Source organism: Bubalus kerabau, chromosome 6 (assembly GCF_029407905.1).
Source record: "Bubalus kerabau isolate K-KA32 ecotype Philippines breed swamp buffalo chromosome 6, PCC_UOA_SB_1v2, whole genome shotgun sequence".
Taxonomy (NCBI): domain Eukaryota; kingdom Metazoa; phylum Chordata; class Mammalia; order Artiodactyla; family Bovidae; genus Bubalus; species Bubalus kerabau.
This window is the reverse complement of record NC_073629.1, coordinates 78,763,442-78,789,063: the sequence shown is the minus strand read 5'-3', so window position 1 is coordinate 78,789,063 and position 25,622 is coordinate 78,763,442. Positions and strand designations below refer to the sequence as shown.

At 35.9% G+C, this 25,622-nt stretch overlaps 1 protein-coding gene across 22 annotated transcripts in view; it reads left to right on the top strand.

Annotated features, from left to right (window-relative positions):
- The window catches only part of MIER1 (MIER1 transcriptional regulator), a 71,790-nt gene that overhangs the window by 8,245 nt on the left and 37,923 nt on the right, over positions 1-25,622 (top strand). For 9 of the 22 annotated variants that reach the window (XM_055585532.1, XM_055585543.1, XM_055585540.1 and 6 more), the window contains 4 exons: positions 7,138-7,162; positions 12,294-12,439; positions 24,663-24,818; positions 25,320-25,452. In XM_055585532.1, coding sequence (XP_055441507.1) covers positions 7,138-7,162; positions 12,294-12,439; positions 24,663-24,818; positions 25,320-25,452 — 460 coding nt within the window. Of the gene's footprint in view, positions 1-7,137; positions 7,163-7,295; positions 7,333-12,293; positions 12,440-21,094; positions 21,223-24,662; positions 24,819-25,319; positions 25,453-25,622 lie in introns of those variants that run through there. The other 13 variants (XM_055585531.1, XM_055585530.1, XM_055585544.1 and 10 more) reach the window with 3 other exon arrangements.

Here is a 25,622-nt window from a genome sequence, read left to right as displayed (position 1 = left end):
GAATTTCAAGAAAATTTAAAAAACCCTGAAATTTGTTTCCAATGCATTTTAGTGACCTAGTTATCTTTTAAAAATTAATCTTTCATGTTCTTCAATTACTTGTAGATGGTTTTATTTATAACAGAATTTTGCAGAAGAGTGGAGGAAACTTCTTCATCTCTGTCCTACAGAAAATCTAGAACCAGTGGAGTAGTGAAAAGTAAAATGAATTTGTAGTTTTCCTATTTCAATATGTTAGTAATTAGAATAATTTTAGAGACTAGTCATTTTAAAAATCAGACGAAGGAGAAATGCTTGATTTATAGAGTGCTTCTACTTTTATTTGAACTCCGAAGAGATTTTTTTTTTTAATGCTGCCAATATAAAGCATGTGATAAAATAATTCAAATGCCGTGCTCTTTGCACTATGGGTTAAGTAGATCTGAAGACTGATGCTAACTGGTGAAATAACAGTAAGTGCAAAGTGACAATATGTGTTCATTTGATAAATCTAAAGGGAAAGTAGGTCACTGAAGAAACATGTCTCTAGAGAAAAATGTAGGTATTATGCTTCTGAGCTTTTTTGTTGTTGTTGTTTCCCGCATAGAGTGACCCTCATCTTGTTTTTCCAAAAAAATATTTGATTCTTAAATACTGTTTGCTTTAGATGTGTACAGAATACTAATTTTTCATACTTGATCTGATTATCTTATTCCATAATAAGTATGTCATGCTTATTAAAATTGTAGTAACATTTAAAACATACATAACGTATACGGAAGTAATGACATTTGCTCCATTTCTTAATAGTTTCTGGTAATATTTCTCCCTGCTTATTATCCCCTAAAATTATTAATCAACCTTCGAAAAGGAGGCTCTCCTAGTCACACTTAAAGGAAATTACAGAGTAGTGGCAGTTGTACAAAGGCAGTGAGAAAGAAAGAATAAGAGGAAAAAATAGTCAGTCCTTTGGGTTTTATAAGGAATGTGGTATACAGACCTTTGGGAATGAACAATTTGTCTTTTATTTCAGAGTTTGTAAACACATAAGCTACTTCTCTTTCAAGGGAAAAAAGATTATAGCATAGTTTAAGATCTGTCTTTTCACTTAGGCCATATTGTTGTCTCATAAAAAGAAGAAAATTTAATGGATTTGCTATTTTGTGTTAGTTTTAAGTACTTTAGTATTGCCAAAAATAATACATCGTATTCAGTCACTGTCACATCTATCCCTTTCTGTTAAAAACAGACTCCTTGTGTAACATTTTTCAAGGATATTTGGATTTTGTGTCTTAAGCAAATAGGATCATCTTGAATGCTATTCTTGATAGTGTTAATTTCTACTCTGAACAAAACTTGTTTCACTACAATGAATTCAGACCTAAAATAATTATGCCAGTAATGAAAAAAAAATTTTTTTTAGTGTTTATACTTACAGAGCTATTAAGGATTTATCCAGAGTGCTTAACACCCATGATGAAAGTTTAAAAAGCTTAATTCAGAAGAAATAATAGTCAAAGTGTTTGATAAGGTAGGAAAGATTAGTTGGGAAATAATAAAAGTGAATTTCTTTTAGAGAATTCTGGAGACTAATGATTTTCCCAAATAATTAAAAAATGCAGCATTGCCATTGAAACTTCAGCATGTCATTATGAAAAGTAACCAGCTATACAGAAATTTCTTGCATGAATTTCAGATGGAGTCACTGTATATTTCTAAAGATTTCCAAACGGTTTCAAAATTCATTGGAGTGATTAAGTTCACATACCAGTTGTTACTGGGGACCACTCTGTTTGACTTAGGCTATGGCTTAGAATGTTATGTTTATGTTGTATGAAATTCATAAAGTAGCAACCTCCAAAAGCTTTTTCAAATTAGATTTTTTTCCCCAATAGCCCTAGATTTTAAAAATAATATTTAGAATAGTCTTAAACATATCCCATCCATGAAGCTAAGTACTCCTTAGTAGTGTTACGTTTTTTGAGCAGTTCATAAAAAAATAAAGAACTTAGATCTCAAAGGAAATTGAACTAAACCTGAAGAGATCTAAGTCTTTTCATTCTAAAGGAAAATGAAACTGAGAGTTTATGTAGTTTGTCCTGGGTTGTGCTGTTTGTGTAGTACAGTCAAGACTGGAACATAGAAGACTCCTGAATTGCTAGTGCTTAGTAATAGCAGTTCATCCTCTATAAATTATTACTGTTGTAGTAAATTTTCTAATTTTAACTCCAAAACTTTCTTAACCAACAGTTAAGTGATTTAATTTTGTGTGAAGGAAGAGGGATGGTGGGCCCTTGGCACAGTCTCCCTGCCCTCTCTCCACCCTGTAATAGGGCCCCTAACTCCTTTCTGTCTTCATCCCTGTCACTGTGAGAATCTAGTATCTGCATTACTAAGTAAGTGATATTAATACTTAAATAGTGGTGGAATTGGTTTGTGGAAAAAAACAAGACAGTTATACTCACTGAAAATGTGTTTTTGATTGTCTAGGATAAAAGAATCTAATTACTTTGTGTTTTTACTACCTTATTTATTTATGTTTTAGTAATAGTGATATTCTAGTTTATCTTTTGTTTCTTTGGTATATGGGATATTTCTTATCATGGTCTAAAAATATACAGAAGAGAAACATTTAAACAAATTTGAGGCACTGAATAGTTGTTACAACTATTAGCAGCTTGATCAACTAAAGCAAGTATATGAGTGTAGATATAAAAGTTGCCATAAAAGTTAACAGTTCATTCTGATTCTTTGATTTAGCCGATTCATACCCTCTCTACTGTTTTCCATCTCAGATAAAACAATTATGTATGTACCTAAAAGAAAACTAGGTTATTTTTCAAAATTATATAAACTTGTTTTAAAAAAATAATGGCAAATACTAAGTTTTCTTGAAAATCTAAAAGAGAAGAAAAATGAAAATGGCTGATAGTTCCACTGTATAATTTCCACTGACTTTCTGTTTAAAAAACAAAGAATAATGCTTGCAAGCGGTTAAAAAATTCCAGCAGTACTGAAAGGCATAAAATGAAAAACCTTCTTTCCCCATCCCATGTTCTAGAGGTAACTTGTTAACAGATTTTTGTGTATCCTTTCGGGAAAAAATTTTTTATGTACCAGCCCAATTTTCCCCTTCCTCTACACTTTTCTTTTACTCCTAATATAGCTATCTGTTTATAGACACATACACATGCACATGTATTTAGCATTTTTTCCCTCAGAAGCAGAACTGTCTCATTCTTTTTAGTGAATTAGTAATTTCCTTTGCTTGGAAAATCTATGTTTCATTTCTAACTAGTTAAATAATGGACTTAAATTTTTTCCCACCTTTTTCTATAGACAACTCTGTAGTAATAACTGAGATACACGTATCTTTATGTGCTTTTTTAGTTATATCAGTAGGGTAAGTTCATGTTGGTGAGATCTGCAGAACGCTTTAACTCATATTTCTATCAGTAATATATGAGCGTGTTTTAAGTACATTTTAATCCCCAATGTAATAAATCTTCTTTACTGATTGCATTTTATAATTTTAGATTTTTCTGAAAATAAGTATTGTTACAAATGAGTACCTGTTTAGCTTTAGTTGTAGTTTTTCCCCATCCTTTCTAATTTACTGTAATCATTAATGGTAGATGTTGCAGGTTTTCTGGAGGGTATTGTTAGATACCAGTTCCTAATGAGACATAGATAATAGTCTGACATGACAGATGACAACTTGCAGTCACATTTTAAACATGCTTTGACTAGATGAAAACCATTTTTTAAAAAAATAAGAGGGGAAGGAGGAGAGAGAGAAAAAGAAGTTTTTGTTTTGTTTTGTTTTACATATTTAATAGTTGTTTCCTTCCAAAATATAGAAGGAATTAGGTCCTAGGCTTTACCTTCACCACCTGTTGTGGAACCTTTATCAAGTCAGTTTTTCTCCCTGGGTTTGCTAATCTATAAAATGAGGTAGGTGGGGTAGGTTTTATTGCCATGTTCATGATCAAGTAAATTTATGCATTTGGAAGTATGTAGTACTATATGAACATAAGATGGTTCTGCTATTCTTTTAAATATCTAAATTAAAAATGCCTTCATTTCATACTAAAATTTCCAGTATTATACTAAACTCACATTTATATGTATTTATATACTACACTCATAATGAAAGATGATCAGTTTGTTTGTTTGCCCATCAGTTTGGTGGGCAAAAGTAATGCTTACAGTATAAACTGTTTTCAAATGCCTGTTTTCCAGAAGCTGATATTTGATTTAATTGGATCATGGACTTGCCTGTTGGCTCAGTGGTAAAGAACCTGCCTGCCAAGGAAAGGAGATGCGAGTTTGATCCCTGGGTTGGGAAAATCCTCTGGAGGAGGAAATGGCAACCCATTCCAGTATTCTTGGCTGGGAATTGGCAGCTATAGTCCAGGGGGTTGCAAAAGACTCAGACACGACTTAGTAACTGAGCGTGTGTGCATGCATGTGTGTGCAGGCGCGCGCGCGCGCGCACACACACACACACACACACCCCCCCCCCTTCCTCCCTCCCTCCCCCTCTCTCCCACTCTCTCTCCCTCACCAGTCTCTTGCCTGTAGATATATAGGCAAACCATTCCTGCTTCCCCTCCCCCAGTGCTAATCCAGGTATACCATCCATCAAATCATGTTTCTTAAAACGTCCTAGTATGCCTTACATACCATGATTAGTGCTATCTTTGAGCACTGGGTGTTCTGTTTTATGCCAGCTATACGTATAAATGCTATCAGTCGTTTAACATTTGGCATCTTAATGAATAGGACGTATTTTAGACCTTTATCAGAACATTACAGTGGTAACTGTTTAGCAGTAAAACAAAACTCAGTATGGTATTTATTCACATTTAGCACAGTTTGAGGAGTTTTATAAACTATACAGACCCCAGTTGCAATTTAGTCTATTATTGCCAATATCTGATAACATCAGTGAAAGTGTACCTTTTATTCTTAAGTAAAATAACTTATTTTTTTATCAGAAGACTGTTAAATGGAATAATTATTGGAGTGTTCAAAAAGAACCAAATGCTCAAAGAGCTATTTCTTTTAAGCTAGTTTGAAAGATGTGCTGGTTTCTCTTGTTTTAAGCCTTTCAAACCTATTTCAGAAGTTTACTAAGAAGGAATAACAGCCACTGTAAGGCTGCTCTGTGTATAGTGAACCTGAGACCAGATGAAGATAATCATTAACTTTGCTGTAGCCTTGGACAGAGGTTGTGCTTAAACTTGGGAAATAAAGTTTGAAGTGGAAGTGGATTAATATTTTTAAATGTTGATTTGCTGTGTAATATGTGTGGTGGTTTAATCCATTTTGAGCTAGAAGTGAGCTAGAACTGTTCAAAAGATGTTGTTCAGTTTCCCAGTCATGTCCGACTGTTTGTGACCCCGAAAAGCACACCAGTCCTCCCTGTCCCTCACCATCTCCCAGACTTTGGCCAAGTTCATGTCCATTGTATTGGTGATACCATCTAGCCATCTCATCCGCTAACATTCTCTTCAACATCAAAAGATATTAAGCAAGCTAAAAACTCTTTTCTATGGTTACATTATTCTCTGTTACCCTACTCCACAGCTTTCCATTAGAGGAACCAAATTTAAAAGTAGCACTGTTTTGACTCTCTGTGGCAGTTCAAGATGGCGGTGTGACACTTGAAAATGTGTAATACTGAATAACGGTCTTTTGTTAAAATGAGTCAATGCTATAGACAAGAGTCATTCTCTTGTAAGAATTAAAAGGAACAAATAGGAACCTTGGAAAAGTATGCCTTAGAACAATGTTAAGTCACCATGTAGACTCTAGAATGTCACACTTATTGCAATAGCGTGATGTAGACTGTTTTCAAAATGGAATTTTTAATATCTCATAAGAATTTATCTTAGAGGCCTAGCTTTTGAGAAATTGGACACTTTTTGTCTTTTCAGTTTTGTTCCTGCCTTTCTGCTCCATATCTTAGTAGAAAGAAAATACTAGAATATCCGTATCTTTTTGCTAGTACTTCTGAACTTGCAGCATCTCTGACTTCTGATGAGCCTGAATAGACAGCTTGGAATGAATAGGCAAGGTTTTAGTTAAAAAGATTTTTTCATTTGAGGCATCATTTGAATTTGTGTTTTTGAATTTATTGTATAGGAGTTGATGTTTCTAGATGACTTGTTGTTTATAACTGTTGAATTTGCTGAATTACAATAAGACACAGCCACAAACTGTCTAGTGGTGGTAACCCTAAAATAATTTGCTAATTTATCTTTAAATTTTCCAGATGGTTGTGGTTAAATTTATAAGAGGTAGAATGGTACAGTAAGAGTACTATAATAGGAAAGTCTTTGTGATCTTCTATTAGATAACCTTCCTGGATTGACCTTGTAAGATTGCTAACTTTGTGGTAATTTAAAAGTATGTTGTGTGTTAGTAAAGGTAATGTAATGTTTGTACTTAAAGTCACATTTAAATTTTTCCTTCTGCTTTCTTACAATATAGTTTTTATTCTAAATAACATGTTAAATTATTTCTGCCTCTCTTCTCACACTCATTTTAAGCCAGAGAACAGCTTGATAGCAGACCTTGGGTTTAATTTTCCCTGTATTGATGGAAGAGAATATTTTAGAGAATTCAGAGATCTGAAATCATATGTTTGTGCACGTGCTAACTCACTTCAGTGTGTCTGACCCTTTTCAACCCTGTGGACTGTAGCCCTCCAGGCTCCTCTGTCCATGGTATTCTCTGGAGTGGGTTGCCATGCCCTCCTCCAGGGAATCTACCCGACCCAGGGATGGAACCCATGTCTCTTAATGTCTCCTGCATTAGTAGGCAGGTTCTTTACCACTAGTGCCAGCTGGGAAGCCCAAAATCATATCTCTTGAATGACATATATTATAAGATACATATTTGCCTTTGAAATCTGAATCAGTTACACATTATTGTCTTTGTTTCTAGATTCAGGAATGTTTTAGATTTTTCTCTGTTTAAATAAACATAATGTCAGAGGAGGGATTATGCAGGAAGTTTTAGTTTGTCTTAGTTCAGATGTTAAAATGTAACTAGTTTTTGGTGTCATATCAGTTGTTGAATAATTCTGTAATGTTCATGAAGATTTACTACATGGAGATGCTAATTTTTCTTCTTTTTTCTCCCCCTCAGCCATCTGTTGAGTCTTCAAGTCCAGGTAAGTATTTTCTATATTTTTTATCATCTTTATTTAACTAACATTTGACCTATTAGTTACATAAAGGTTAGAGGAGTTAGACTATCATCTGACTGACTTTTCTTCTGAATGCTTCTTTTCTCTGGGGAAAAAGAAATGGATGAAATATTTGACTGCCCATGAAAGTACAGGTGAGGCTGCTGTGAGTTCAACCTCATGACTTTTTGTGGGTTTCTTCTCTCTCTCTTTTTTTAAATGAATTGCCACATGTATTTTGTGTATTTTGTATTTGCTGTTTGATTTGAAGTGTATTTTTAAAAATGAGTCTTTAACTGCTTAGAGGTATTTGCTTATATAGAAAATTCAAAGTATTTTATTTGTGAAAAATATTGTTAATGCGTTTAATGAGAGAGGGAAAGGTAAAATAAAAGGTTCAACAAATGAGTATTGTAAATTAAGAAAGTTATTTTAAAATTTTATTAGAATCAAGTTTTCTCCTCTGACCACGTATCTGACCTTGTAGTCTCTTCCAAATACAATATAGATTTCATTTTTTTCTTTAACTTTAAGGTTGCAAATGTATGATCTTTGGGCCAAATCTGGGCCATTAATGTTTTTTGTTCAGCTAGTGTAGTGAGCTTAAAAAATTAGAATATTTTATTTAAAATCTGGATTTAGGTTTCTTATGCTCAGTTGAAGGTTCTGATACCACTGGGTCCAGCGTTCCTGTGTGTTAGCAATTGATAGAAGCTAAACAGCAGTCAGGAAAGAGCTTGGTATGTGTTGATCTTCCTGCCTCAGTGTCCAGGGATTTTACTGAGAGAGGAGACTGACTTCTGCAGTGGGGTAGGCAGGTGAAGGAAGAGCCTAAAGTAGCTTAGAAAGAGTGAGAAAGGGAACTCTCCTGAGGCATGGTATTGTTTTATTTGAAAACATCTCACATTGCATATTTAATAATGCTGTATTACTGACCTGTATTACTGACCTTTTCAGATCATTGAAGCAGTCACTTTTTTGTGTTTTAAATTTTAGGAAGTTTTGGAAAATACTGAAAATAATATAAGGCTTTTTTAGTTGTTCAGGGTCCTTTTCTTGAACACAAATCATTGTTCTCTGTGTCAAGTAGGAGTTGAATTAAAATAACTCTAGATCCCTTCTAAATGATTCAGTTCAGTTCAGTCAGTCAGTAACATCTGACTCTTTGCAACTCTATGGACTGCAGCATGCCAGGCTTCCCTGCCCATCACCAGTTCCCTGTACTACAAATTGACAGTTGATTTTATCATATTTATTTTAGCTGAAAATATCTTTCTGATATTCTTGGAAGTGAAGTACATTATTAGGCTTTGTGAGATTTCTGAAACTCAAGAATTTTTTTTTTTTCTTGTATATAAATATGTTCTAGATGGAAGTAGGTTGGAAGAAGTTGGAAATAATCTGACCTCAGATAAATCAAATTACTATATCCTTTTTAGGACATGGTATTATTGTGCCTTTATATTTTTTTTCTTTCAAATACAGAAATCATTTTCATTGAAAAGATAAGTTCTAGTTTTTGTAGTGTTGTGACTTTGCAAATAGATCAGATTTTAAACATTTTTCTGTGAACTTTCAAGACTTTCGTTAGGTAATACATAGGTACGTAAAAATATTTACTCTAAAAGTGATATGAATAAGTGGCTTTCTCAGTTTCCATTGCATTTAAAACAGCTTAGGGTGAACTGGAAGAATAGAGGAGCTGGAAGAAAACAAATGTCTTTGATAGCTTTTATTACTTGCTGAACGCTTGTATTAATACAAATAGAATGAAGTTTTTTGTTTTCAGAGTAAGGAACATCTTTTGAGGTAGGCAGCATTTGTCACATCAGTCTTCTGTCCACAGAAACGTTTACTGTTCTTACAAGTAGTGCTAATTGTAGGCAATTTAAAAAATTGGTGGAGAAATTTGAAATAGAAACTTAATATAAAAAAATTTGGTCCATTGGTGAAATGCTGTGTCCTTTGTAACATCTTCACTTTGAAATTGAAGTGAAAATCACTCAGTCGTGTCCGACTCTTTCCGACCCCATGGACTATGCAGTCCATGGAATTCTCCAGGCCAGAATACTGGAGTGGGTAGCCTTTCCCTTCTCCAGGGGATCTTCCCAACCCAGGAATAGAACCGAGGTCTCCTGCACTACAGGCAGATTGTTTACCAACTGAGCTATGAGGGAATTGATGCTAATAATAGCCATGTGACCCAGGCTAAGTAGTTTGTCTGTTGATTCCACCAGTGTAAACTAATTACATCCAGTGGCCATTAGAGGTGGGGTTTTAGGGTAGGAAGGTAATAGAATGATTAAACAAGTCCACACGATATATTATAAACTGAATTTATTTTCTGAGTCATTGCAAAGAGGTAAGGTACTTTTTTAGTAATTTTGCAGTAGGATGGAATTCTGTGATAAAGCAGGGATATTTGCATTAATTCTGAAGCAAAATATTTACACAAAGCACCAGACTCCTTAGCCCTAATAATTTTCTTTTGGGATTCTTTTCCCTAGAAGATAACCTAACAATGGGCCTTAGTAATTAACAGAAAGGAATAGGATGGTTAGTTGGTCTTGAAGAACAAGGTAAAAAGAAGTCCACTGAAACAAAGAAGTCAAGATTAAGGCAAGAAAAAAACCTGAAATTGAAAGTTTATAGAGAATGGTGCAGTGTATTTGTGGGGAAAGGAATTAAGAGTGTTGAGAGAAAACGTTCACTTCACTCACACTTTGTAATTTCATATAATGGGAGGGTTAAAGTAACAAGGCTTTAAGTATAATTGGCTTTGCAAATAATGAACAAAAATGGGGGACTTCAAGTGTGTGTGTGTGTGTGTGTGTGTGTGTGTGTGTAATACTTGTGATTTGGTACTGTTTTCTCATGTGAGCTTGATTTTTAAGTTGGTAAAAGATTATAAGTAGTTAGAAATTAAGCATAATTATTTTTAACAATATTTGCATTCAGTAGGAATTATATTATGATTAGGATAATAATATGCAAAATGGTAGCGTGAGGTTTTTTAGGATCTTTCTGCCAGCAGTGGAGAAAAGTATAGCAACATCTGTGCTGCTGCTCCTGCTAAGTGGCTTCAGTCGTGTCCGACTCTGTGCGACCCCATAGATGTCAGCCCACCAGGCTCCCCCATCCCTGGGATTCTCCAGGCAAGAACACTGGAGTGGGTTACCATTTCCTTCTCCAGTGCGTGAAAGTGAGAAGTGAAAGTGAAGTCGCTCAGTCGTGTCCAACCCTCAGCAACCCCGTGGACTGCAGCCTACCAGGCTCCTCTGTCCATGGGATTTTCCAGGCAAGAGTACTGGAGTGGGGTGCCATTGCCTTCTCCGAGCAACATCTGTAGGAATACTTAATTACTGACTAAGCATCCTAGAAGATTGCTGTGTGAAATGAAAAGTTTTGGGACTGTTTTCTATTGAAAACTGAGAAAGAAGGGATAATGATTGGGACAAAAAAGCTATAACTAAATTAGTAATTCTCAAACTGCTCTTAGGGAACCCTGTGTCTAGTCCTTCACCCAGTTGTAAGATTCCTTTCTAAAAGTGTACCACGTTATTCTTCATTTCTAGAAGAAATTAAGATAATACTTTTCTAAATGTTGTTTTAACTTTATAAGTTGGTCTAAGACTTTGGTAACTGATTTGTACTGTACAAGATAGACTAGCTGATTTAGCAGTTATATATTTCGTTATTTTGTATTTAATAGCAATATTTTGTTCTGTCCCTCCAAGAGCACAGTGACTTCTGAGTGCTCTGCCCTCTGACCTAGCTTGCCGTTTACTCATCTTAGTAACCCATAGGTTCTCGTCAAGTATTCTTTGAGGCAGAATATCTACTGCTTCTGAAACTCTTGACTAAACAGGAGCCTTAAAGAGCAGTAAAAGCACAGGCATTGGAATCAGCAGATCCAGAATTAAAGTTCCATTCTTGGCACCTACTGGCTCTGTGAGTTTAAATATGCTACTTAAACTCTTTGAACTTCAAGTTTTTATTTTTACTTCTTAGGATTGTTGGAAGATTAAGTGAGATAATGTATGTGAAGGGTTTGAGCATAGTATTTGACGCATAGTAAACACTCAAAAAATGGTTCTTAATGCTAAAAATATTGGTAGGTAACAACAACCCTGGAGTCTTGGGTGCCCCCTTATTCTTAATTGTCTGATTTTCCAAGAAATCAGCATCTGTATTTCTTTGTTTTACTTATTGGGTTTCTTCAACAATGAAGTCGGAGAGTAGGTATATCTATTGATATAACATTTAACACTTTAAACTGATAAAAGTAAATTGCTAATTGATTTTTTTGTTTTTTTAAATAACTCATTTATTAGTTAACAGTCTTTTGCAAACAATCTTTTGTCCAGGTTTGCCATACTCGGGATAGTTTATAGATTATATTCAATATATGCCCAGCATTTGCAATCTACAGTTACAAGTTTTGACCCTATTGAGTTCAGCAATATTCCCCAGCCACAAGGCTAAAAATAGATTAGTTATACAACAGTTACCTACTGGATTATTTTTAATACCTTTCATAAGACTTTTGTATGCAATTTTAATAAACTTTGCTGTTTATACTCTTTGGGTTACTTCAACTAAGTTAAGGACAGCTATTTTCATATTAAAGTATATTTTTATGGATGTACTAGTAGAATAATATTTGAGTTCAGCTGTACTTTTCCCTAGCCTATATATTCAGATGATGGTATATTTCATACTCTATATTCATACTTATTGGGTCTATTTAATATTAGTCAAGTAATTAAGAATTGTGATTTTTTTTTTCACACAAAAGATCATTTTTATTTGATATAGCCACTATTTACAACGGAAGCTTTGCGAAGATTACAGTACTCTTCAGACACCCTGCCCTCATTTTATAGTTGCAACTGTAAATATATAGCAGTAAAACAGGGTAAAAAAAATCCTTAAAGATGTTTTGTGGGGGGTGATAAGTAAAGGCAGGAATTTTAGAAAACAAGAAATAAAATTTGCTGTGCATAGCTTTTCCCTTGTACTTTTACTTATATCCAGTTTCAAATAACATATACATTAATATTAATAAGGTACACATAATTTGGTTTACCAAACTGTTCAAAATATTCTTTACCAGGAGGTTCAGCAACATCAGATGACCATGAATTTGATCCATCAGCTGACATGCTGGTTCATGATTTTGATGATGAACGCACATTAGAAGAGGAAGAAATGATGGAAGGAGAAACAAACTTCAGTTCTGAAATAGAGGATCTTGCAAGGGTAAATAACAATAAGAGCTAGAGGATGAAGTGGTTATAACTTTTTTATGGAGAGAGGAAACACTTTAAATTTTAGTTCTCTATGTTATTTTGGGGAAAGCGGTATTTTTATATATATATATATATATATATATAAAAAATCAATACTGAGAAATTCTGTGTGGCCATAGGTGGGATATTTAATGTTTGGAATGAAAGGCATTTTTTGAAAGAAACTTTATTATATGAATTAGAATTCAGTAGTTACTTCGATAAGACGTCACAGGTACTGGATCAAAAATATTTTAAAAATGGGTACTGAATTTCATCGTACATATCTTCTGTCCTCCCCCAGTTACTGCACCTTTTATTTACTCCCCTTCAGAAGCATGCCACTCTTTCTTAAGAGTTGTCATCCTGTTCCTCATGTCTTGCCTACTCTGTAATGTTCCCTTAATTGTCTCTGCCTTTCCTGTAAAGATAACCAGTGATTTCATTGTTATAACCATTGGCCACTTTTTTCTCTACTCAAGAGATACTCAGCACAGTTTACCATTCCCTTCCTGCACTGTCGCTTTCCCTATCTTCTTGTTCCTGTTGAGTGGCTTTTGCAGACATGTCTTCCTTTCCTCAAGGTTTATTTTTGGAATTTCCCAGTTCTCAGTTCTGGGCTTTGTTTTCATCTGTCAGTACTCCTCAGAGTAGTGTGAGAATCAGCCCCATCAGAATCACCCATGAACTTCCTAAGAAATATGCACTCCTGTGTCTTTCCCCCAGGCATACTAAATCAAAATTGGGGTGGGGTGGTGGACTCAAATCCGCATCATCATTAAGTATGCACACCATGTTTAAAAATGCTCATTACTAGTGATTGATCTAATCTTGTTGTGTCTGTATACTTAGTATTTCTTAGTTATTTTTCTAGCATTATCCTGTTTGCTGTCTCCACTACCCACCTGCTTGACATTTCTGCTAGGATATCTCAGTAGACATCTTTAAATTTTAAAGGTCTAAAACAGAACTGTTGATTGATACTCTCTTCATTTGCCTGTTCTTCCCTGTTTTTTCCATCTCAGTAAAAAATGGCAACACTCTATACCTTGTTGAGTAAGTCAGAAGCCAGGGAGTCATCTTCCTTCATTCTCAATATCTGTTCCGAAATAAGCCTATCATTTCTATCCAGAAATATCTGACTCTTGTTCCATCTCTACTGCTACCCTCAAGCCCAGGTCGCCATCATTTTTAGCTTAGAATGTACAGTAGCTTCCTAACTGGTTTCTTCATGTCCTCTTTTACCACTTTTCTCCAATGTATTACCACAGTAACCATGATGAACTTTTCAAAATAAAATCAGTTTATGTCAGCCTCCTATTTAAAACTCTTCGTTGGCTTCCTGTTACACCAGAAGAAAATTCAGACTCCTTGCCCTGGCCAGCAAGGCCACCTACATATGGTCCTTTGTTCATGTATTACACTGCCCCTGTCATGGTGTCTATAGCTATGTTAGCTGCTTTTGTTCTTAGATGTGCTGGCTTTTTCCTATTTCAAGGCTTTTTACCTCATTCACACTCTCTGGTATGTGCATTCTGAGACTGACTCCTTTTTCTGTCAAGTCTGGGCTTAACGTTCCCTTCTCAAAATGGCTTTTTCTGGCCCCAGTCAGCTATTTTTAGCTGCTGTACCCCATCCATTGCTTGCTTTCTGTGTAACACAATTTGTAGTTGAATGTTTGTTAAGCTTTTGTCTATATTCTCCTTAATTCCACGAGAGGAGGGATAGTCTGTTTACCAGTATATTTCATAGCACATAGCAAGAGTGGTCACTGAACATTTTTGAATGAATAGATAAATCAGTTTGGTATGTTATCATTAAAAGGTGTTACGTGTACAGTCTGCTGTACTTCAGAACAAAAAAAAAGAAGTAAGACATAAGCCAGTCTTTAAGCATTTGGAGTATATAATGTCACAGAAAATGAATTCTTACACCCTTATAGTAATAAAGATTAATCTATGCTTCAGAATTTTAGTTTGGAACTTTAAAGAGCTGGAAAAAAAAGTCTGACTAAGTCAAATTTTGTGAGTTCCATTTTGGATCATGTAGTAATTAAAGCTGGCTTAATCCATAAACCTAAGCAATTCAATATTTTGTTATTTTAAGCCAGACAACAGAATTGATCTTAGTGGTAATGGTGTAGAGCTGTTAAAAAGCTTTTCAAGGATGAGTTAAAAAGCACATGAGGAATCTGGACTCAGAACTATTCTTTAGGAGAGGCTAGAAAGCATTCAAAAGACTAGTATAATTTGCTTGGATGATTCAGAACCTAGGCAAACATCAAAGGAAACAGTTGATTTAAATGTCAGTCATGGTTGCTTCATGTATTCATGAAGTGGAAAGGCGATTATTTCCAAATATTTGCCTCTGTTTCAAAGAAATTTACCAGTTTGGATTATTTTCTTGTTTCTCAATAACCCATCCATGGGACAAAAGGTAAAGGAAGAAAATCTTATATTTTCCATTTTTTCACATTCTATATTCAAGTAATTTGAGTAAGTAAGTACTCAAGAAGAGGTAATCAAGTATGGTCAAAATAGGTTATGAGGTGGAATCATTATTATTTTATTTCAGAGAATGGGCTGCTATATTTAACTAGTACAAAATTACTAAGGGACTTTGCTAAAATTTTTATCATGTTGTGGTCTTTTCCTATTTTTCCCTTTATTCAACCTCCTTCCTCGGTCTGTTACAACCCCCAAATTTGCTTTCAAATGCTCCCTTTTTTGGAAAAAACAATTAGAATTATTTGTAGAATATATACAAAGGGAGAGAAAGACAAGGGAACCAATCTTTATCATTCTTTTCAACCAGACATTCTTAAACCTTCTCTCAGACTACTTCTAACCTTTCCTGGAGTAATTAAGGCTTAGGTGTAAGTAGCATATAATCACCAGTGCTTTCATCTGTAGCTTACAGCTAAGCTAGAGGGCAAGTATATTGGATTTCCTGTAGTTGTAAACTCTATAGGTCCAAACCAAACTAGTTTTGTTTTTATTTAAAACAAAATGGGCAAGATTTTGTTATTGATGACTGATTTGCTCTTATAGAAGTAAAACATTATAGTTACGTCAGGAATTGGTAGGGTAGTTTATACCTGGTACTTCGGTTGCATGAAAAGGACCTTTGATGTAATGTGGCAAAATTTTGACAGTTGATTCATTCAGAAGTTAACAGTGACTGCATAGCCTGTAGCTTTAAGTTCGTTTAATGTGAATTCTAAAATTTAAGTGAAAACTAGCTTTGATATGCATTGTTAACATTTGTATGTGTGAATCTTACCAGTATAAAAGACATTTTAGTTAAGTTTATCATTTAAATGTTTTAAGAGAATTAGTTGTACAGGTTAGAATTTATTGATAATATTAGAAGAGGTGTCAGAATCATTCCCATAGTAAACTTTGGTTTGTAGGAATGGCGTGCAGGTTTAACACTGTTTTTCAAATGTACACTTAAAACCCACCATCTCACTTTGAACAGTAGCAGTCTGTTTCGGAGAAAGGAGCTCAGGATCAGCTGTATCTTTATTTGTATTTTTGAAAAATCACATTAAAACAATTAATACTTTAAAGTGTTAAGCACATTTTACATGGTGAATCTCGAGAGCTAGAGAATAAAGATTAAAATGTGAGAGTTTTTTTTTTTTTTTTAAAGTATTCACAACACATGAATTACACAGCTAAGAAAAAAGCTCCAACGTGGGTACTATAAAGAAGAGTTCACTGTCTTCATCATCTCTTCCTAGTTTGTTTTATAGTCAAAGCCCAGCCTAAGAGGTTGGTTACCTTAGGAACTGTCACTCTTGTCTCTTAGGCCTTCTTGCCTGAAAATCAGTCCCTTTCCTTCTTCCCAACTTCATTTCCTGGTAAGTCACAACAGGTATAAAAAGAGAACTATGTCTATCTACCAAATGACCCTTGAACGGCCATCATCTGCTACCACGTTCTGCTGCTGCTGCTGCTAAGTCGCTTCAGTCGTGTCCGACTCTGTTCGACCCCATAGACGGCAGCCCACCAGGCTCCACTGTCCCTGGGATTCTCCAGGCAAGAACACTGGAGTGGGTTGCCATGTCCTTCTCCAATGCATGAAAGTGAAAAGTGAAAGTGAAATCGCTCAGTCTTCTCCGACTCTTAGCGACCCCACGGACTGCAGCCTACCAGGCTCCTCCACCCATGGGATTTTCCATGCAAGAGTACTGGAGTGGGGTGCCTTTGCCTTCTCCGGCTACCATGTGCAGTAAATGACTAATCCCCTGATGTGAGGGAGAGGGAGCCACTTTCTCTGCAGCTAGGAGACAGATACCACTCTGTCCTTAGAATACTGCTGGTGGTGCTTGATAACTGTACCCTGTTACTTGAAGATAAAGGTCAAATTTGATTTCAGATACCATGTTTGTGTTTGAAAAAGTCTGCGCTGCTTTCACCTCCAACTAGTCTCCCTTCAGCTTATACAGACATGATTGTCCCTCTTTTTGTTATAATACTTAGACAACTTACTTTTTAAAAGCACAATATGCAAGTATAGTCCACATGCCTGTATTTTTATTCATTTTTTACTGTGTCCGGTTTCCTTATTTTTATAGTCTATCAATCCAGCACGTCTTATTTCACTCTCCCTAAGAATGATGAACACTTAACCTAGGTCATGTTTCGAGGAAAGGAGTATGTACATGCATATGTATGTAAGGGCTCTGTAAAGCAGTGAGTCAGACAGCCTCTTTAAAAACTCAGCTGCACTGTTTAATCAGTGTGTGACTTTGGACCGGTTATTTAACATGATTAAGCTTCAGTGTTATTACACAGATGATATATATAAAGCATTCGTCAAATGTCTGATACATGATACTCAAATCTTCATAGTTATTCATAAGATTCTCAAATCTGTAACAAAATTGTAGCCAAAACTGTGGAGAACCCCTGTACTTGATTCATAACTTTTTTTCACTCTGCTCCTCCCATTTCTTAACACTTGTATGAATGGGAACACTTTATTGTGATGTTTCAATTAATTTGAGGAAAGCCCTTTAATATGTGATAGAACATAGACTTGGCAGTATAAGCTAATGAGAAAGTCTAAGGAACAGGTAGCTGATAGGTCGTAGAATAGTGTACTGTCAGCCAATTTAATCCTCTCTTTTTTTTTTCCAGAGGGAAATAACAACTTTTGCTTTCAGATCAGATCAGATAAGCCGCTCAGTCGTGTCCGACTCTTTGCGACCCCATGAATCGCAGCATGCCAGGCCTCCCTGTCCATCACCAACTCCCGGAGTCCACTGAGACTCACGTCCATCGACTCAGTGATGCCATCCAGCCATCTCATCCTCTGGCGTCCCCTTCTCTTGCCCCCAATCCCTCCCAGCATCAGAGTCTTTTCCAATGAGTCAACTCTTTGCATGAGGTGGCCAAAGTACTGGAGTTTCAGCTTTAGCATCATTCCTTCCAAAGAAATCCCAGGGCTGATCTCCTTCAGAATGGACTGGTTGGATCTCCTTGCAGTCCAAGGGACTCTCAAGAGTCTTCTCCAACACCACAGTTCAAAAGCATCAATTCTTCGGCGCTCAGCCTTCTTCACAGTCCAACTCTCAAATCCATACATGACCACGGGAAAAACCATAGCCTTGACTAGAGGAACCTTTGTTGTCAAAGTAATGTCTCTGCTTTTGAATATGCTATCTAGGTTGGTCATAATTTTCCTTCCAAGGAGTAAGCGTCTTTTAATTTCATGGCTGCAGTCACCATCTGTAGTGATTTTGGAGCCCAGAAAAATAAAGTCTGACACTGTTTCCACTGCTTCCCCATCTATTTCCCATGAAGTGGTGGTACCGGATGCCATGATCTTTGTTTTCTGAATGTTGAGCTTTAAGCCAACTGTTTCACTCTCCACTTTCACTTTCATCAAGAGGCTTTTGAGTTCCTCTTCACTTTCTGCCATAAGGGTGGTGTCATCTGCGTATCTGAGGTTATTGATATTTCTCCTGGCAGTCTTGATTCCAGCTTGTGTTTCTTCCAGTCCAGCGTTTCTCATGATGTACTCTGCATAGAAGTTAAATAAACAGGGTGACAATATACAGCCTTGACATACTCCTTTTCCTGTTTGGAACCAGTCTGTTGTTCCATGTCCAGTTCTAACTGTTGCTTCCTGACCTGCATACAAATTTCTCAAGAGGTAGATCAGGTGGTCTGGTATTCTTTCAGAATACCAGAAAATTCTTTCAGAATTTTCCACAGTTTATTGTGATCCACACAGTCAAAGGCTTTGGCATAGTCAATAAAGCAGAAATAGATGTTTTTCTGGAACTCTTTTGCTTTTTCGATGATCCAGTGGATGTTGGCAATTTGATCTCTGGTTCCTCTGCCTTTTCTAAAACCAGCTTGAACATCAGGAAGTTCACAGTTCACATATTGCTGAAGCCTGGCTTGGAGAATTTTGAGCATTACTTTACTAGGGTGTGAGATGAGTGCAATTGTGCAGTAGTTTGAGCATTCTTTGGCATTGTCTGTCTTTGGGATTGGAATGAAAACTGACCTTTTCCAGTCTTGTGGCCACTGCTGAGTTTTCCAAATTTGCTGGCATATTGAGTGTAGCACTTTCACAGCATCATCTTTCAGGATTTGGAATAGCTCAACTGGAATTCCATCACCTCCACTAGCTTTGTTCGTAGTGATGCTTTCTAAGGCCCACTTGACTTCACATTCCAAGATGTCTGGCTCTAGGTCAGTGATCACACCATTGTGATTATCTGGGTCGTGAATATCTTTTTGGTACGGTTCTCTGTGTATTCTTGCCATCTCTTCTTAATATCTTCTGCTTCTGTTAGGTCCATACCATTTCTGTCCTTTATCGAGCTCATCTTTGCATGAAATGTTCCTTTGGTATCTCTGATTTTCTTGAAGAGATCCCTAGTCTTTCCCATTCTGTTGTTTTCCTCTATTTCTTTGCATTGATCGCTGAAGAAGGCTTTCTTATCTCTTCTTGCTATTCTTTGGAACTCTGCATTCAAATGGGTATATCTTTCCTTTTCTCCTTTGCTTTTCGCTTCTCTTCTTTTCACAGCTATTTGTAAGGCCTCCCCAGACAGCCGTCTTGCTTTTTTGCATTTCTTTTCTATGGGAATGGTCTTGATCCCTGTCTCCTGTACAATGTCACGAACCTCATTCCATAGTTCATCAGGCACTCTATCTATCAGATCTAGGCCCTTAAATCTATTTCTCACTTCCACTGTATAATCATAAGGGATTTGATTTAGGTCATACCTGAATGGTCTAGTGGTTTTCCCTACTTTCTTCAATTTGAGTCTGAATTTGGCAATAAGGAGTTCATGGTCTGTGCCACAGTCAGCTCCTGGTCTTGTTTTTGCTGACTGTATAGAGCTTCTCCATCTTTGGCTGCAAAGAATATATTCAGTCTGATTTCGGTGTTGACCATCTGGTGATGTCCATGTATAGAGTCTTCTCTTGTGTTGTTGGAAGAGGGTGTTTGTTATGACCAGTGCATTTTCTTGGCAAAACTCTATTAGTCTTTGCCCTGCTTCATTCAGTATTCCAAGGCCAAATTTGCCTGTTACTCCAGGTGTTTCTTGACTTCCTACTTTTGCATTCCAGTCCCCTATAAGGAAAAGGACATCTTTTTGGGCTCTTAGTTCTAAAAGGTCTTGTAGGTCTTCATAGAACCATTCAACTTCAGCTTCTTCAGCGTTACTGGTTGGGGCATAGACTTGGATTACTGTGATATTGAATGGTTTGCCTTGGAAACGAACAGAGATCATTCTGTCGTTTTTGAGATTGCATCCAAGTACTGCATTTTGGACTCTTTTGTTGCCCATGATGGCCACTCCATTTCTTCTGAGGGATTCCTGCCCGCAGTAGTAGATATAATGGTCATCAGGGTAGCATTACTTTTTATTTCAAATATTTGGGGCGCAAAAAACAGAAATCCATTTTGAGCAAGCTTAGGCGAAATGAAGATTTAGTTGTAAGGCTCATGTAATTTCATTAAGGGCAGGGGGAGGTCTAGACTTCAGAGACTCCTGTGCCACCAGAACACTTTTTTACATGGTGGTGTCCTTTTTGAGTCCAATTTTCGTCATATGTTGTAAGTTTTCAGGCTCCAAGATTTATTGCTTGGGATACAGCCTATATTCTTTAGCTGCTATTGGTAAAAATCTGGAAACAAATTATGTTCAAGCTTGGGTCATGTGCCCTTTTCAAATGAATGGTCAGGGAATGCAGTGATTCCAATTGAGTTAGATGCTGTGAGTCCAGGAGGTAAGCTTTCAGTCAGAATACATGCTTGGAATGGAGGAAAGAACATTTCTGGAAAAATGAATGTAGAAAGAAAGGACTGGATGACAGACAACAAGAAATGGTACTTGAATTTGAAACTGGAGATTCCTCAGCAAAATTGATTTGGGGTTTTATTGTATTTGTGTTTACTGTTAGGACTTCCCTTTATACCTTAGATCAGGTAAGATACTTTTTAATACTATGTGGATCATGGTTGTTGCTTACTAATTTGTTGTTTCTAACTTGCTGCTTACTCGTAATAACTTGATATTGGGCAACAGAAATTAAAAGTTAATTCCTAAGAAGAGCATAATACCACTACATATTCTTTTGTTTTCAGTATTAAGCAAGAATTTTCTTGATGGACTGCTGCTGCTAAGTTGCTTCAGTCATGTCCGACCCTGTGCGACCCCATAGACGGCAGCCCACCAGGCTCCCCCGTCCCTGGGATTCTCCAGGCAAGAACACTGAAGTGGGTTGCCATTTCCTTCTCTAATGCATGAAAGTGAAAAGGGAAAGTGAAGTCGCTCAGTCGTGTCCGACTCTCAGTGACCCCATGGACTGCAGCCTACCAGGCTCCTCTGTCCATGGGATTTTCCAGGCAAGAGTACTGGAGTAGGGTGCTATTGCCTCCTCCACTTGATGGACTAGGCAGGGGTATTTTGTTGACAAGTGATAAAACCAACTTTGACCGAAAGTAAACTTTTTAGAAGTTTGTCAAAACTTTTTTAGATGTTTATTGCTTTTAATATTTTTTAGATGTCATATGAATATATATCTAGGTCTAAGGAATATCTGGAACTAGAGATTCAGGGTCACAAGGACCTCTTGATCACTCTTAACCCATGGTTAAATCTGTTGATTTCTTCTTTGGGATCCCTTGTTTTTTCTTTACCACAATCACTAATTTAGTTCAGATTCTGATTATACTCACATAAATGATAGCAGTGGGTTGCAACTTAGCAAACTAAATTTCTCCCTGCCTAGGTTCATCTTGAATAATATGTTGTGTGCATAGTTTTCCCAAAGCCCTTTTATAGAGTCAGTCACTGTTCAGTAGCTACTCTTAAATGAATCAAAAGTAGACTCTAATAGATGTCTTTAGAAACTAAGTAAAACTAGAGAAAATAGGTTAAAAAAACTAGCCAGCCCTTTCTTTTTTTTTTAGTTACTGCAAATCAGGATAACCTGCGTATTCATTTTTTGTTTCTGTAGTTGTTCAGTTGTTTCTTTGACTTGTCTTGACTTTTCTCTGTCACTTCTGTTACTCTTTCTCTAATTCAAGCACTTTTCTTTCAAATACACTGATCAGTCACTTCTGACTCTACCCTGTTCTCTTCTTAGTCAATATTGGGGGTGTTGCCAACTTTTTTTTGAGAAATGAATTTTTATAAAGCAAGTCACACTTCTCATATGTGTATCCAAGAGAGAAAAATCTTGGACTTAACCGTGGAAGTCAGATATTCCACTTTCCAAATAGTGGTTAAAAAAAAAAAAGAAAAATTCTTTCCATGCAGTTGGTACATTACTTATCTTTTTGACATATAACTGAGCTAGATATCAGCTGTTAGTGACAAGCTTTATTAAGGATAATGATCACAATTTATTACGTTCCACTGAAAAGGCTGGTTTGCAGTTATCTTATCCTAAAACTGATCAGAGTGGTTCTCCAGATGGTCTCAATACTAACAACATCAATATCACCTGGTACTTTAAAAAATGCAGAAACTCACGCCCCACCTCAGCCCTGCTAATCTTTGAGGTGGAGTTCAGTTGTAAGTTTAAATAATCCCTCAAGGTGATTCTGTTGCCCTTGAATAAGACAGATCAAAGGTAGAGAGCCTGTTGTTCAGCTGCTAGCCGGGTCCAACTCTTTGCAACCCCTTGAACTGCAGCAGGCCAGACTTCCCTGTCCTTCACTATCTCCCCGAGTTTGCTTAAACTCATGTTTTATTGGTAACCGTACCTCTTTTGGTGATCTCTTAAAGTATCAGTTAAACATAGTTGTAAAAATTAGAGGTAACAGTAGCATATTAAGATAATATTAAAGACGAAATAAATATTATGAAACAAGCTGTTGGTAAATTCTCAAGGTCCATGTGAATGTTAATTGCAAGCCTACACTAAAGTGTTTTTCTTGGTTTGGCCCTTTTCATAATAGTGACCTCAGTGGCGTCTTGCTCATAGAAGTGACTTCAGTTGCTAAACCTGCTTCTAATTTGCGATGCAGAATGAGTTTATGGAAAATATGAGCTGAGATTAAGAGTTCTGGATATTACAATAAAGTCTCTGTCCTTACATCATGTTTCTCTCTGCTTGGTTTTCTTATTTACATATAAAGGTACCACTCTCATCCAGTACTTTTAAAGATCAAATAAGATAGTATAATATTCTCACTTTGTTTTTGTTAAGAAACGAGAATAAGGTAGTTAATCAAAGCATTTATCACAAATGCCTGGCATATAGATGTGATGGCAGCTATATGTCATGATTGTTTATTTAACCCATCTTTTCTACATCATATTCTTATTTCTTTCCTGATTTTGAAGTTCTTTTTTCTTAAATCCTGACTCCTAATTCCTAAATTTCTGTTTCTTTGTACCAAATGCTTATACTGGACCAGGTATCTGGAAGGACTAGATCCTTGAACACTTCAAGCATTATCTCTTATTGTACTTTGAAAGTCATAATAAAGTCAATTAAGTATACCAGCTGGTCATTGATTTCTTTCAGAAACAGATTCACAAACTGATTTATAACTAGAGTATCCATTTACAATATGAAATATTAATAGAAGTGTTAAACAGCATTTTCTTCCTATTTCTTTCTATAAGGAAATTTTTTTCCAAATTATCGTTATTTGCTTTTTACACACAAATTCTGAGTGATGGGAGTTAACTGTATGATCTAATTATTTAGTATCAGGTTATATCCTCCAGTCTGATATATTCATCCTCACTATAATAAGGTATTTCACACACAGGCTAGACTTGTTTCTGTCCATGAATAAGACTGTGATATTACTGGAGAAATACAAAGTCTTATTTCATGATTATCCTTTTTCTAGGTTCTAAACTGACTCAGTTAAGTTTTTCTTCAGAGTGTGTATGTGTATGTTATAGGTTCACACTATTTGGGTTAAATTTTATTTTTATAATTTTGTCATGTTTCCCTGATACTCTGTAACACTTGACTACTGATTAGAGTGAGTACCTTCTGCAAAAATCTCATTCCATTTCATAACATGTGGATATTTGTTCATTTCACCCTCAGGAGAGTGTGCTTTTTGTGGTTGGGGGAGGTTCAGGTCCCTGGCTGAAACAGCCTGGTATACTGTTAAGAGTATGGGCTTTTGTAATTAGACTCAAAATCTGTTTTCACTACTTGTAACTTGTGTGGGTTTTGGAGAAATTGCTTAATCTGCTAGCCTCAGTTTCCTCATCTCTGAAATGGAGATAACACAACAGTTTAGTAAGATGTACAGTAAAGATTACATGAAATGATTTTACATAACCCTAGAGAAGAATATATGGCTGATGTAACCTAGTATCATTCATGTATGTTATTGCTGTTTTTGATGTGTTTGGGCTGGGCTCTAAATTTCATTCCCCTTTCTTGGTTTGTTAACTTTGTTTACAGTCTAATTTCTAATTATTCTGTTTCCCCACTCCCAAATTCTCTGTGGCTCTTAGTAAATGTGAACAGACTGTTGGTGTACAGTCACTGAATTGAAGCAGAAAAGAATAATAAAGATTAGGGTTTTTCTGGTTTCAGAATTATATTGTTTTACTTTTTATGATTTACAAATTCTTGATAACAGTTCTAAGAATATTCTTCTGTATTAAGATTTGTGAATGATAGGAATATGAAATGTCATCTGTTAAAAATTTAACTTTTGTTTGGTCTATTTAGGAAGGCGACATGCCGATTCATGAACTTCTCAGCCTTTATGGTTATGATAGTGCTATTCGGCTACCTGAAGAAGATGAGGAGGAGGAGGAGGAAGAGGAGGAAGATGATGAAGATGCTGATAATGATGATAACAGTGGATGTAGTGGGGAAAATAAAGTAAGGTTATACATATATTTTTATCTTCCTGTAGTTAAAATTTTATTGATACATTGATTTTGATTGCTTGTTTTTGTCATTTCTTTTCACTCTAACTTTAAAGGCAATATATTTAAATATTAAAACTTAAGATATAGACATGTGTAATGCAAACTGGAAGTTCCCTATAATCTACTCCAGAGAGGCAATAGTTTGCTCTGTCATTCCTGTTTTTTTTAACGCCTGTTCTAAATAAATTTGTACAAACTTTTATAATGCTGTTTTTTAAAGTAATAATGGCTAATTGTACTCATTTTTATTTTGTTTTGAAATAACTTTAGGTTTGCATAAGAGGTTCAAGGATAATTCAGTGCATCTCTCTGAACTCTACTCGACTTCCTCTAATGTTAGCATCTTGTGTAACCATGGTATATTCATGTAGTCTTCTAGTTTTATCTGGAATACTATGACCTTTCATCTGCAACACTTTTTCTTAAAGAGATTTAATGTATTATTCCACAGGAAGAGAATATAAAAGATTCCTCAGGTCAAGAGGATGAAACTCAGTCTTCCAATGATGATCCATCTCAATCTGTTGCTTCTCAAGATGCCCAGGAAATAATCCGTCCACGTCGATGTAAATATTTTGATACAAGTAAGTATTATTAGTTACTGTTTTTTATATGATTTTTGCTGTTTAATATTTTAGTGTTTTTTTTCCCCAATACTCTGAATTCATTGATTTGGAAATCTCGCTCATCAGTAAATGGGATTTTGTTCTAGATTATTAGTTTAGCTGTACTGGTGCCATGTTGTCCATGAATA